At 42.4% G+C, this 14,914-nt stretch overlaps 1 protein-coding gene across 1 annotated transcript; it reads left to right on the forward strand.

Annotated features, from left to right (window-relative positions):
• The first annotated feature begins 786 nt into the window (after positions 1-786).
• Positions 787-5,918, forward strand: LOC121570430 (G-protein coupled estrogen receptor 1-like). Its single transcript, XM_041881891.1, has 2 exons — positions 787-1,011; positions 3,735-5,918. Exon 2 carries the CDS (start codon positions 4,187-4,189, stop codon positions 5,255-5,257), a length of 1,071 nt encoding a protein of 356 aa, XP_041737825.1. The 5' UTR covers positions 787-1,011; positions 3,735-4,186; the 3' UTR covers positions 5,258-5,918.
• Positions 5,919-14,914: the final 8,996 nt, after the last annotated feature.

Raw genomic sequence — 14,914 nt, forward strand, 5'->3', positions numbered from 1 at the left:
AGCAGGCTTGTAAAAATGGCATCAGTGGTATTTACTGGAGTTCCACATGAATGCCACTCATGCCAGATTCCCTCCAGTTAGGCTGTCCTATGCCAAATGTTTTTCAGTGCATTTCTACATTTTACTCATTTAGCAGACGCTCTTATCCAGAGCGACTTACAGTTAGTGAGTGCATACATTTTTTCATACTGAACCCCCATGGGAATCGAACCCACAACCCTGGCGTTGTAAGCGCCATCCTCTACCAACTGAGCTACACGGGACCTAAACTAGTGAAATATGTTCCCTATGCAATGGAAACATTAAACAGATCTGCTGCGAACAGGATGTTCAATGCAAACTCCTTTGAGAGGCATAACTAAGAGGAATGAGGTATATGTCTATAAAGTATATACAGTATAGTGATGTATGACTATGTCTATGACTATGACCTTATACAAACGATATATTGTATTCTCTGACGGGATGTGTACAGCGCTGTGTTTTCCTTGCTCAGACTAGATAGACTCTACAGATGAGGCTGTTTTCTCAGGCTACTGTCTATGGACTAGAGACCTGGGCCTAGATACTGTACATCTGGAGCCTTTAGAAGATCCCATAGCATCCACACACCTCTCTGGGTTAATAATTAGGTCACGGACCCTAACGCCTGAATGCTTTGAGCAATTCAGGGAGGGTTCAGGGAGAGAGGTGTGAGGGAGGAGGGGAGAGGAGGAGGAGGAGGAGGAGGGGGTAGATGAGTGAGGGAACAAGCATGGTCACAAACAAAGCAAGTTTCATGAGGGAGGAGGTCTAGTGATCAGCTCCCACATCTGTTTGAGCGCTCTCTCCTCCTCTTCTTCTGCCCTCCTCTCTCTCTCGCTCCCTCTCTCCCTGGGTTGGGCTGAACAGCAGGTGGCGCAGGCAGTGAGTGCAGCCTCAGCTGGACATGGGGATTACAAATCGGTGACACTCCACTGACTTCTGCACTGAAGCTTCACACTGGATGGACAACAAGCCCACCACGGAAAAGTAAGTGCTTTTCTCTGCTCTCCATCCCTGTGTGATACTGTAGCTGTTTTATAACTATTACAGAGTTGAAGAAAATAAAGGGTCTTAGATATTAGAAGGAGAAGGTGCACACTTGAATTGGATGGGAGGTTTCAATACATCAGCACCAGAGATGAATGGGATTTTTCCTGTGCTCAATGTCAGATTTAATTTCACTTCATGAGTTCACAAATTATGGTGTTACAAATTAGACAGTTCAAGTTGTTATTTTCTGATTTAAGATAATGTAAAAAACTGGGACATTATAGAGTCCATTCTACAAAAGAAAAGTAACATGTGTAGCCTGGTGTGGATAAGCTGTCTGTTGCTTTTTGGGTTGATGGACCATTTGTACCTTCATGCCCAGTGAACAGAAAGTGATTTGTGATGTATAATTTATTTTATCCACTTTCATCTTGCCCCACTAACCTACATGTCTGGACCGGTAGATTGACATCCTGTTTCCCTAGAGAGACAGGGAGCTGTCAAGTCTCATGTCTCACTAGACTTAGTAAGCACCATGCATCTCTTCTTCTGTCCACAACACAATAACCACTCCTTAGTTTCTAGAGATAGATGCCCAGCTTGATTGCAATAGGGCCATTGCGGGAGCTTTTTGCCTGGTGCTTAAGCTCTTTAGCTGGCTTATAAATGGCGTGTTATGACAAAAGCTGTATAATAACACAAAATGGGGTCACCAGCCTTGCTTATAGACAGTGCAAATGGAGGATAAACAAATTACATATCAAGCCAATTAATACAGATAGAATGCCTCACATCATTCTACCTCAGGCTATAAAACTCTTCCTGGTAACAGGAGTTTTCCTTTATGACTGTACTAAACGACATAAAGGGTCAAATAAAATGTACCAGTATGTTTATCTTTGAATATACAACTGCCTTTATAAGGGAATTATATTAATCTTAGCTTTCCTAATGTGGGTCCTGTTGATTCTTGATCAGCCATCCATCTTGGTCCATATCAAAATAAAGTCCCCATGTTTAATCTAAGTGGGCTGGCATGTCTTTCTACACTTATCTTCCTCCTAGGACTGCCAGTGTCATTTCATTGGCAATATGTTCCAAAACCATCACAGCAGTTTGAGGCTGCATTGTGGAAACATTAGATGATGTATTACTCTAAATGGCAGATCCTTCATTCTGTTTGTTTGCCAAAGGATAATGGTGATACACTACGTGGTTGGGTTGACAAGGCTTCCTGGATGTTTCTCAGACGGCTCAGAGGCTATTCTCCTTGTGAGATGAGATCCCTATGTCTCATTTATCCCCGTTTTGATTTCCTGTGCATACATGCTGCATGGCTGAGACATGGCTGTGAAAGCCAACACTCAGGGGAGAGGAGGCAGCATTAATATTGCAGAGGTTTTCCTCTGGGTGTAAATTAAAGACTGAAGGTCTGAGTGTGAATACCTGCTAAAGGTCAAGGTTTCCTCTACACTGAGGGAAAACAGGCAGCAGGGGAAGTGTTATGATATTATTTACACTGTATAGGGGTTGCCGTGAATTGAACAGTAAATTACAGGCAGCAAAGAAGCACGTAAGTTACTGTATTTCATATTGCACATACCACATAATGGATAAATTGGTACTGCACTCTTACTAAATGGTGGAACAAATATAGCCTCTTACAAGGCACGCCTCCAAATATTTTAATGATCCAGAAACAACAATACCATAAACCCAGTAGTGGTTAAAAGGTTTTTGGCGCTCCAACAAATATGGTACACAGATGGATTAGAGTACCATTCGAAATACAGCAATTATTTCCCCTTCCACATAATTTTCCCACAATGCACCATAATTTAATAATAATATGCTGCTGTAAAACATTTCACTGTATTTTACTGTTGATAATATCCCAAATTACCTTATAAATTACAGTTTTCCTTTACAGTGTAACTTAGACTATTATTTAGCTAAGACCAATGTGGAGAAATGAAAATTGGGATAATGTGCAAAACAGTCGGGGTTAGATTGATCTAATAGCTTTGCGACTCTAAATAAATGACTGTACATGTTCTATTATCAATAATAAAATTAAGCAAATGTAAAGTGAAGAAAAAACAGTAGTAGAGTGATATCATTGTGAAAACATTGATTGGAGATTTATGAAATGTCTTTACTGCGTCACTGTTTAGGAATATAAACATTGTCTACATATCATCTCATGGATTAATGATATTTGCTTAACGTCTCTTACGTGTATAGAAAGCATGTGCCCCGCTCTAGCCAAAACAACAGATTTAGAACGGTTTTGTTCAATGTTAATTAGCTCGAAATCTATTTTCCCACCATCTCATCAATTAATAACAATTATGTCTGGAGCAGGCTGATAGACTGAGCTATGATTGGCTGAAGATTTCAAAGCAGCAGGTTTCCAATGAATCTGTTTAAGCCTGAAACTCTGCATTTTAATGTCCTTGGGTAACCACCAATGAACTTTGTCTCATCTCGGAATTAGTAGAGACAAACTGTTGAGTTCAACCATCATATATGATTGATTGCTGTGTATACAGTTCGATACCAGTAAATAATTTTACCTGAGATGAAACCACAGGTCCTTTGGAGTTTGATATGTGCTCAGTCACTAGACACGCAATCAGACATATGTCATTTGGCCAAAGGCTGCTGAGCACCTAATCCTTCTTTCAAGTAATGACTTTTCTCTTCTGTCCTCTCCACAGCTCAGGTGTCACAGCAATAGCGTCACAGGCTGAGGTTGGGTGAATAAACATGCACATGGACTGGATGAGACAAGCCAGCACTGGAATCAGAACGTGTGAAAAACAAACTGCTCAAAAAAAGAGAAAGAAGCAAGGTGGCCCTTAGGTTGGACCACATGGATCATGTAATTCCTAGCATCCTTTGCCGATAAGAAGGGGGGATATCAAAACATGGAGGTGCTGCTCTGTGTCTGTACCCTCTGTCATCTATTGTTAGGCAAACCTTGATATCAACATGGGGTCAGACAACCCTTAAACTATGTATATATTTATAAGAACTGACTTCTGTCAGCATGCAAATACAGCATAGATGAGAGACTCTTTTGAGACAGAGAATCAGGCACTGACACGATTTAAGTATGTAGGCTATATCACCTATTATTCAGGACCTTCAAAGCAAAGACACAGGCAGTATGGAAGTGCAGACCACCTCTCTGGTTCAGATATATGTAAACGGTACGGAGCAACTAAACACCTCATACGACTACAACGCGACGGATGCATCTGAGAACCCAGACACCTATCAGTTCTACACCATCGGCCTCTTCCTCTCCTGCCTCTACACCATCCTCCTCTTTCCCATCGGCTTCATTGGGAATATCCTCATCCTGGTGGTCAACCTCAACCACAGGGAGAAGATGACCATCCCTGACCTCTACTTTGTCAACCTGGCAGTTGCAGACCTCATCCTGGTGGCAGACTCCCTCATCGAGGTCTTCAACCTCAACGAGAAGTACTATGAATACGCTGTTCTGTGCACCTTCATGTCCTTATTCCTACAGGTCAACATGTATAGCAGCATCTTTTTCCTGACATGGATGAGCTTTGACCGCTATGTGGCTCTGGCCAGCTCCATGAGCAGTAGTCCTCTGAGGACCATGCAGCACGCCAAGCTCAGCTGCAGCCTCATCTGGATGGTCTCCATCCTGGCTACGCTGCTCCCCTTCACCATCGTCCAGACCCAGCACCGCGGCGAGGTGCACTTCTGCTTCGCCAATGTCTTTGAGATCCAGTGGTTAGAGGTGACCATCGGCTTCCTGGTGCCCTTCTCGGTCATCGGCCTGTGCTACTCGCTGATCGTGCGTATCTTGATGCGGGCACAGAAGCACCGGGGCCTGTGGCCTCGCAGACAGAAGGCCCTGAGGATGATCGTGGTGGTGGTGCTGGTGTTTTTCATCTGCTGGCTGCCTGAGAACGTCTTCATCAGCATCCAGCTGCTACATGGCACGGACGACCCGGCCCAGCGCAGCACCTTCAGTGGCCACCTGTGGCACGACTATCCGCTGACGGGCCACATCGTCAACCTGGCCGCCTTCTCCAACAGCTGCCTCAACCCCATCATCTACAGCTTCCTGGGGGAGACCTTCAGGGACAAGCTAAGACTCTTCATCAAGCAGAAGGCCAGCTGGTCCGTGCTCTACCGCTTCTGCCACCACACCCTGGATTTACACATCCCTGTGAGGAGTGAGATGTCGGAGGTATGATGCTGCAGGATCAGCAACATGTTTCTATGAAAGGTTAGGATGTAACAGAAGTCCAGGGGGGAGGAAGATCTACAGTATGTACTGCTGTGTCTACCCAGCAGGATCCTGGGAATTGTCTTTATATTCACACACACAACACACTCAAGGCTTCCAGAATTCAGCTTCTCATAAGTGGTAGAGATACCATGGAGGAAGAGCTAGAAACTGACCATGAGACAGCCATTTTGGCTCCTGTGGGTGCGGGTGGAGAGCGCACTGTGTATCTACATGTCATTAGATATAAAGTTGGAAAATGGACAAGGCAAATTGATGAAAATACCAGGCTTGGTGTACTTTCAATGTATTCTCTTCGCTCATCAAAAGACAAAGTCATTATTCTAATGTATCAAAGCTACACCTGTCATAAAACCGCAGGACAAAATGCTCAGAGAAAAGGTGAGGGAACAAATTAAAATAGACATACCAAACGGACCAGTGACTTGCTGCTCCTTGACCCCGGTGTGGTTATTGGAACACTTTATACTGCTCAGAACTGTTCAGGTAACCTAGAAGACTGCTAGACAAACCTGATGTCTGCTTGTTTTTTGTGTACTGACAATGGCACTGTATTTTAAGTAGATTACCTTTTCTTTGTTTGACTGTGCAAGCAATTGTACACTAACACCACTCTTATTTAAATAAATAAAATAAATATTTTTTTTTCTAGGAAGCTGTTGAGAAGCTCTTTACTGACAACCTCAAGTGTATTACAAAAAGTGGAAGTAAAAGACATGATATGCCTTCCACAAATCTAAACAAATTATCTTTCTACAAATTGTAGGTGGTGGCCTGCTGCACGCGCACAGCCGTCAGAAAAAACACGTAGCAGCTTCTTTACCTTTTGTTTTCTCCCATGTTTACAGAATTCATGTAAAATGTTTTTAACTAAAATATTCTTCAAATCAAGGTAGATAGCAAAGGAAACATTTATGCTAATTTTCCTGGAACAACCAATCAAAGAAAACTCAATCATACACAAACAGTTGTGTGCCAGTGCCCTCAGTATTTGGAGAATGCTAAATATATTTAGTCAAGACCGATACTCATTCTAAAGACGGATGTTATCCACAGTATTATGACCCTAGTTGTCAACTCCTGTTTGCCTGAGGCAGAAACAAGGAGGCAGGTGTTGCTCGGAGCGGAGGAGATGGGAATATATGTAAACACATTACTCAATGAAGACGATGGAGGCGCTGCTCCCATCACTTGTGTTTACTCCCAGTCTCAGTCTCCAACAGTTTCAGTCATTCTAAAACTGCAGTGAACAGGGACAGATTTATTTACCAAATGCTTGTTTATTTACCAAATACTATTTTGGGTAAGGGATGAGGGTAAGGGTAAACATCCTTTTAAACATCCTTTTCTGTCTTGCTAATATGTCTGTGAAATAAGGCTGAATAAAGACCAGATCTTTTAGTTCAAGTTACAGTTGAGAGTATGTACAGTAAGCTACTGTAAGGAGTCACACCTGCTCCTGATTTGCTAGAAAAATCTCCTCAATTACAGGAAGCCGGCAAAAGGACTGCTCCCCTCAACTATTGTTATCATTCACTATAAACACAAAAATTCTGCGGAAATACACCAATCTTTGTACATTTATGCCATGAACAGTTAACCCTTATTGAACCCTAGGACCTTTGCCTCAATCATTACTGTGTATGATATAATTACTGTGCATTACGGTGTATCCTGAGAAAAGTATCCCTTTCCCATGAATGTAAAAGGAACTGATAGAAAAACAAACAAATACAATGGATTCCAGTAATTGCAGTTCCCAGAAGTTAGGTTTTTTTGCTATTTGTTTGTGTTCGTGAAGTGATCCTAGGTTACTCAAACTGTAACAATCCATTCTATCTCTAATTTGAATCAATGGAAAGGATGGATTAGTGCAGGTGTCAGATATAATTTGACTAATAGGCCTACTTACTGAAACCACAACAGAAAAGGCATGGTCTTTTTTTTATAGACATCATAAAATATCTTATCAAATCTGTCAACAAGCCCTTTTATGTGCGCCTGAATTCCCACGGGTGAACCAACCAAAACAAACAAACTAATGTCAAGCAAGATATGAATAACAGCATAGTCTGGGTGTTACTTCCAGGGCATTTCCTTTCCACCGACATGTACTCATCAATAACCTTGAGATTTGAGATGTCGAGAGTTAGAAACAGTTCATCATTGGAATATGTGTTTAGTTGTAGAGTAGTGTGAGGGTTCGTAGAGAAATCATTTTGATTCGTAGTTCAGCAATAACAAAACACATGCACAGTGTGTAACTGCCATTGCTAGAGTCATAGGCAATTTGAGGCTATGTACTTTGGGATTATGCAACAGGCGGGCCACTCAAACAGGATGGCAGTGGGTCGTTTGGGTGCCACCATTATGTAACAGTTATGACCTAACTCATGTGCTTTATTGAAGAATACAATAGCACATTGATTTTATTTTAGAGTCCCTGGCTAAAAATAGCCAGGGCACCAAAAGCGATATTCCCAGTTGGAAGTAGATAGGCTATCATGATCCACCTGTTTCTTACCTTGTGATAAATACTAACAATACACACTATCAAAGGAGCAATCGGGAGTAGTAATTAACAAACTATTCCTAATAATTACAAGGCAACTAAATACTGGCTACTAAGCAACACAAGAGGAGTAGAACAATCATTGGACAGTACTATAAGCTTGTTAATTGAGGCTCCAAATCATCTGTCATAAATCCAGTTTACAGCCTCTGTGTATATCATTGTCAGCCAGAGCAAGTGTAATAAATAGTTAATGCATTAGGTTGAAACTAACATGGCTAAAAGTGATCTATTTTTGTATTATACTGTAATTGCACCTTCTATTCTAAACAAAAATGTTGGATTAATATTCTCAAAGCTATAAACAAAAAACGACTTCGGTATGATTCCAGGGAGCAAACAGGTTCCCATTGAAGAAGGGTTTCAAGGATGATACAGGGCACGCCTGCAGCTACAGTACTGTCGTGGGATCCTGTGGTTTAATTATTGTTTCTGTGGGTGTTGCTGAGACAACCTCCCTGTGGGTCTGTTACAGTAATGCCAGTGAAAGTTCAGTAAGTTACTATGTGTGTGAATGGGAAATTGTGCTGCTGGGCTGGATGGTTGTTAGGGCTCCATGGCCATCCTGTGGCTGTGGTAAGGTTGGGCTGTATTTGTGGACGGAGCAGCGCTGCTGGAGATGGTGGCTTGGTGCAGTCTGGGAAAAGCATGAGCCCAAACCACACACTGTTTTTCCAGCTGTGATAATCCAGGCAGCCTGTGAAATCAGCTCAGAGCATTGTTTGAATAATTGTTTGTAGGGGGTCTGTCGTCAAAATGTCAAACTTGTTGCGGTACATGATACAAAGATCTGTCCTTTTCACACAAAACACATAATATCCTTTTAGAGTGTACCGGTCTTTTGGGTGAAATAGCATGTTAAATTGCTTGTGCATGAGAACATACAGGATACACTCTCTGTGTACACTTGTGAACCACATATAGCAGAATGTTCAAAAATACTACAACAGGGCTGGGTATGTCCGCCTATACAATGTATGGATGAGATTTAGAAATAAAATAAAGATCCCCATGAGAACAGCCTGAGGATGTGACTATCAAGGAAGGCGACAGAAGGGACCAAGACAGGAAGATGGGTGTGATAAAGCAATGATGACTGACAAGTTCATTAATATAGAGAAGCGGCGGCCAGACGGACGGAACCAAGAGCACCCCAGGTCACCCACCCCCTGGGGAGAGGGAGGGCAGGACCCGTCCGGCACACAGACACACACACACACAGGGAAAGAAAGACTGTGAGAAGAGTTTGACAGGGGACTGTGTGCGCAGCTGTCTGTTGAGTAGGGATCAGAGTTGGATGTGACTGACGTCATAGAAAGCAGAAATGGTGTGACTTTTTCCTTTGATTTTATCTACAGCATTTTTTCTCTTTGAATGAGGTTTGCTTAGACCCTTGAGCATGCTTGGGCATAATAACTTGACTTTTAAAAATGTCCAGAGTAATGCACCCTGACATTCTATTGCATATTGAAGAAGGGGAAAACACATGCGCCACACCCAGTGTTGGGGAAGTACTCTGAAAATATAGTTTACCAAGCTACCAATTACTTCACACTGTAAGAAGTTAAGCTAAACTTAAGCAACCTTAAGAAAAATATATTTTATTTAACTAAAGTTACTTTGAAATATATATATATTTAACTTAAATTACTAATTGAACTACATGGAATTCACTACTCCCCAAAACTGACCGCTCCAAGGAGTGAGAGAAGGCTGCTGCCATGTCAAAGTAATTAAGACTGGATAGGGCTCATGCATAATTGTATGGCAACGCACGCTGTGGCGCTAGGTGGCTGAATAATGGATCTGACTCATAATTGCATGTGTAAATTAAAATTATTCGCGGAAACCCGAGAGGTGAAAAATAAAGATTGCATTCTTGGTAATAGGAGGGGCGAAGGAGGATTTTGGCACACATACTGAGATACACAAGCATGCATTCAAGTAAATGATTGGCTAATTTTGAGAAAATTTCAATTTATACAGCAAGCATACATAAAATGAAGAGGGCACGTGGTGACAAAGTTGATGTACCCTATCTGAAGCTGAGTGAAAGCTTCATTGATTTTCTTCTCTCCTCCCCGTTGCCTAGCAGCAACCCTGCTCTAATTATAGATTTGACCTGCTACAACAACTGCACACACACAAATGCATGAACACATGCACACATACACACACAGGGGATATAGTGAATCTGATTATGGCTATGTCTGAGGTAGATCAGATGAGTATATACTGTATGCAGCCACTGATAAGTGAGAAGTGTTGAGCAGGGTGGATGTGGGCTTCATCTCCAACTTCAGTTCTATTTAACTTTATCATGCAACATGATGAATCCCTGGATAAAGCGCAGTCATATAATACTACCCTGCCCTCTAGTGGCATACTAACCAAGCACCATACTCTCTCTCTCTCTCTCTTTTTTTTTCTCTCTCTCACTCAAACATGCACACACACACACACATACACATACACACTACGATCGATAGAACATCCTGTGTCACTTTACTTGGACTAAGAAAATACACTTTATGACACCGTCAAGAAGCATTATGACCATCATAATCATATAAGCCAGCAGTAGTGGAAAAAGTACTCAACTGTAATACTTGAGTAAAATGTAAGATACCTTAATAAAAAATTACTCAAGTAAAAGTCACCCAGTGAAATACTACTTGCGTAAAAGTCAAAAAATAGTACCATGGTGGAAAAAGTACAACATTTTCATACTTGAGTAAAAGTACAAAGTAAAAGTAAATGCTACACATCAAATTCCTCATATTAAGCAAACCAGACAGCACATTCCAACACTCAGACATCATTTACAAATGCAGCATTTGTGTTTAGTGAGTCTGCCAGATCAGAGGCAGTAGGTATGACAAAGCGTTATATTGATAGGTACGTGAATTGGACCATAACTCTGTCCTGTCCTGTCTGAACATTCAACATTTCATGAGTACTTTTTGGTGTGAGGGAAAATGTATGGGAGTAAAAAGTACATATTTTCTTTAGGAATGTAGTGGAGTAAAAGTAAAAGTTGTCAAAAATATGAATAGTCAAGTAAAGTATAGATACCACAAAAAATGACTTAAGTAATACTTTTTTTACTTAAGTACTTTACACCACTGTAAGCCAGATAGGCCTATCACATACATGCCCTTATGTCAATCATCAGTCAAAAGGAGGGTGTCTTGTCCTGCTCCTGAAATCTGCTCCTGCTTTCATCCCAGTCATCAGCAACAGAGCACTGGGGTAGGTGCATGTCTGACATCAATGTGTGCGCAATTACAATAATAATTGAATATGGTCAATTTCAGAAAATGTTGCATAAGATAAACATACAGTTGACAATTAGGCTATGGTATAATGGAATGTTTTACCTTGTGTGGTAGGGTTTGTGGGTATTGACACTCTTCTGTAGGTGTCATAACCAGCCATAAAGTAACGCATTATATGTCACAACAGGTCTAAACATATGTGTCATGACAGTGTAATGACCATATTATGACAGGTTATGACAAAGTTATGTCAGCTGTTATGACATATTATGACATGGTTATGATCGTGTCATAACGTGTTATGATGTTGGGTGTCAAGTAAAGTGTTACCAAGTTTACACATTCTTCTATGTGGTCTGTAGCTCAGTTGGTAGAGCAAGGCTCTTGCAAAGCCAGGATAGTGGGTTTACATATATAAAACATTTATGCACGCATGACTGTGTAGGTCGCTTTGGATAAAAACGTCTACCACATGGCATATATTGTATTATATTACACTTTCTTTAAATAGAGTGAAAGTGTACTTAGAATGTGTTACAAGTATACCTGGTATACTTTAAAAAATAATCTAAAAAAGATAGGGGTCAAAGTTATTGGCACCCCTCTTTTCAATATTCCGGCACTCTCCCCTTGCGAGGATAACGGCACTGAGCCTTTTTCAAAAATGATATCAAGGATCTGGAAAGATTCTGTATGGAGGAACGGTCTAAGATCCCTCAATACAGAATCTTTCCAGATCCTTGATATCCTTCATCTGCGCTTATGGACTGCCCTCTTCAATTCAAACCACAGGTTTTCAATGGGGTTCAACTTTGGAGACTGAGATGGCCATTGCAAAATGTTGATTTTGTGCTCAATTAACCATTTCTTTGTTTATTTATATGTGTGCTTGGAGTTATTGTCTTTCTGGAAGATCCACTTGCTGCCAAGTTTCAGGCTCCTGGCAGAGGCAACCAGGTTTTTGGCTAAAATGTCCTAGTACGTGGTAGAGTTCATGATGCCGTTGACCTTAACAAGAGCCCCAGGACCAGTGGAAGCAAAACAGCCCCATAACATCAAAGATCCACCACCATGTTTTACAGTAGTTATGAGGTTATTTTCTGCATATGTATTCTTCTTTAGATGCCAAACTCACCACTGGTGTGCATGTCCAAAGAGCTCTATGTTCGTGTCATCTAAGGGCCCTTGTTAAGCTCTCTGCACCAATCTTAAAGAAGATTCTCTAAAACACCTCAAAAGTGAACAATAACCCTTTTGGATAGTCCATATTCAGAGCATAAAGAAGTCCAATCAAAGTGGCAAAGTTGTTTGGGACATTGTGAAGGTCATGCATGAGCACCTGCTCCTCCATCACAAGGTCAATATCGACAATGGCAGCTGGCAATGGATCGTCTGTGCCGGAGCCATCCACTAAAAAGAAAATACAGATTTTCACTCTACGGCTGACTTCCTCCTCAAGATCAGTTGCCTTTTGAAAAACAGACAGAAGGCATTAATTAGAGCATTGTGTTGGGCACAACACGGTCAACAATTATTTGTAATCTGTCAGCTCTATGAGAAATTAAATAATTGATAATATGTGAATAGTGAAGTTTGATTGATAGGCATATAAATAGGCTATCGACATCTATAACTTCGATGTTTGTTCCTTCATAGCCTACAATTTCCTCATCTAAGGGGGTGGACAAAATATGAATGCATTGAGCATTTAATATTATTTAAAGCAATTGGTTAGGTTTCCCTCTCCAAAATTACAACTGAACGTAGGCCCTACACATAATTTCTTCATGATCCATCAGACCCGCCCCGCCCCCCTGGAACTCGCAGAACAATGACTGTATCACGTTCTACACTTTTCTTTACCTCTATTTTACACACACATTTTTGTGGTCACCCTCCCTTCACATTTCTCACTGTCAATCATGAATTACAGTGGGGAAAAAAAGTATTTAGTAAGCCACAAATTGTGCATATTCTCCCACTTAAAAAGATGAGAGAGGCCTGTAATTTTCATCATAGGTACACGTCAACTATGACAGACAAATTGAGAGAAAAAAAATCCAGAAAATCACATTGTAGGATTTTTTATGAATTTATTTGCAAATCATGGTGGAAAATAAGTATTTGGTCACCTACAAACAAGCAAGATTTCTGGCTCTCACAGACCTGTAACTTCTTCTTTAAGAGGCTCCTCTGTCCTCCACTCGTTACCTGTATTAATGGCACCTGTTTGAACTTGTTATCAGTATAAAAGACACCTGTCCACAACCTCAAACAGTCACACTCCAAACTCCACTATGGCCAAGACCAAAGAGCTGTCAAAAGACACCAGAAACAAAATTGTAGACCTGCACCAGGTTGGGAAGACTGAATCTGCAATAGGTAAGCAGCTTGGTTTGAAGAAATCAACTGTGGGAGCAATTATTAGGAAATGGAAGACATACAAGACCACTGATAATGTCACGAGTTGCTAAGCCAGAACCCAGAAGCAGACCAGGACAAGGTAAGTAGAAACGAAGGTGAGTGTTTATTACAAATTCAAGAGTGATGTTGAATAATCCAGGGAACAGAGCGGGCGGCGTTGATTAGTTGTTGGGGGTGCAGTGGTTGATCCCATCCTGGGTCGGCAGCCGCCGACCACCAGGCAGAGGTTGGATGAAGGTTCCGGACGGGTGACTGCAGATGGAACAAAACGGGGGTAAGTAAGCAACCAACCAACAAGGTGCAAAACAACAAAACTAACGCTAGGCTCTAAAACTGATACTCTGGTAAACCTACTGTTCATGGCTAACGATCCGGCAGGGGACTGGATGTTAGGCCAGAGCCTAAGAAGGGTGATGATCAGGACCAGGTGTGCAGATTGCTGATGGGATGCAGGTGCGGAAATCAAGAGAGCTCCCCGGAGCGTTCCCGAACCCTCGGGAAACTGGAGATCACGAACAGAAAAACTAGTCACCAGACAGGACCCGACTCAGACTGCCGGGATCGTTACAGTACCCCCCCTCCGACGAACGCCACCGGGCGGACTCCCGGAGCGCCAGGATGGAGGCGGTAGAAGTCACTGATGAGGTCAGCATCTAGGACCTGTCGCCGCGGAATCCAACTCCTCTCTTCAGGACCATACCCCTCCCAGTCCACGAGATACTGGAAACCCCGGCCCCGCCCGTCTGGAATCCATGATGCGACGCACCGTGTAGGCAGGACCACCTCCGATCATCCGAGGAGGAGGAGGAGGAGGCGGAGGAGGCAACAGAGGACTGAGGAAGACAGGCTTGAGGCAGGAGACATGAAAGGTGGGATGGACTCTGAGCGTCCTCGGTAGTTTGAGTCGAACTGCCACTGGATTGATCACCTTCTCCACCACAAACGGACCAATGAACTTCGGTAACAACTTCCTAGACTCAGTCCGTAACGGAAGATCCCGTGTGGCCAACCAAACCCTATCTCCGATGGTATAGGTGGGAGCGGGGATCCGGCGACGATTCGCCTGGAGCTGATACCGGTCCGAAACTCTAAGGAGTGCCTTTCTGGCCCGATGCCAGGTCCGGTGGCAACGACGAATATGGGCCTGAACAGAAGGCACTGAGAGCTCCCTCTCCTGAGAAGGGAACAGGGGAGGTTGGTAGCCATACAGGCACTGGAAGGGAGACATCCCAGTGGCAGATGTAGGGAGAGTATTGTGGGCATACTCAACCCAAGGCAACTGAGAGACCCAGGAGGTGGGGTTGGAAGAGACCAGACAGCGTAGCGTGG

Source organism: Coregonus clupeaformis, chromosome 7 (assembly GCF_020615455.1).
Source record: "Coregonus clupeaformis isolate EN_2021a chromosome 7, ASM2061545v1, whole genome shotgun sequence".
NCBI classification, from domain to species: domain Eukaryota; kingdom Metazoa; phylum Chordata; class Actinopteri; order Salmoniformes; family Salmonidae; genus Coregonus; species Coregonus clupeaformis.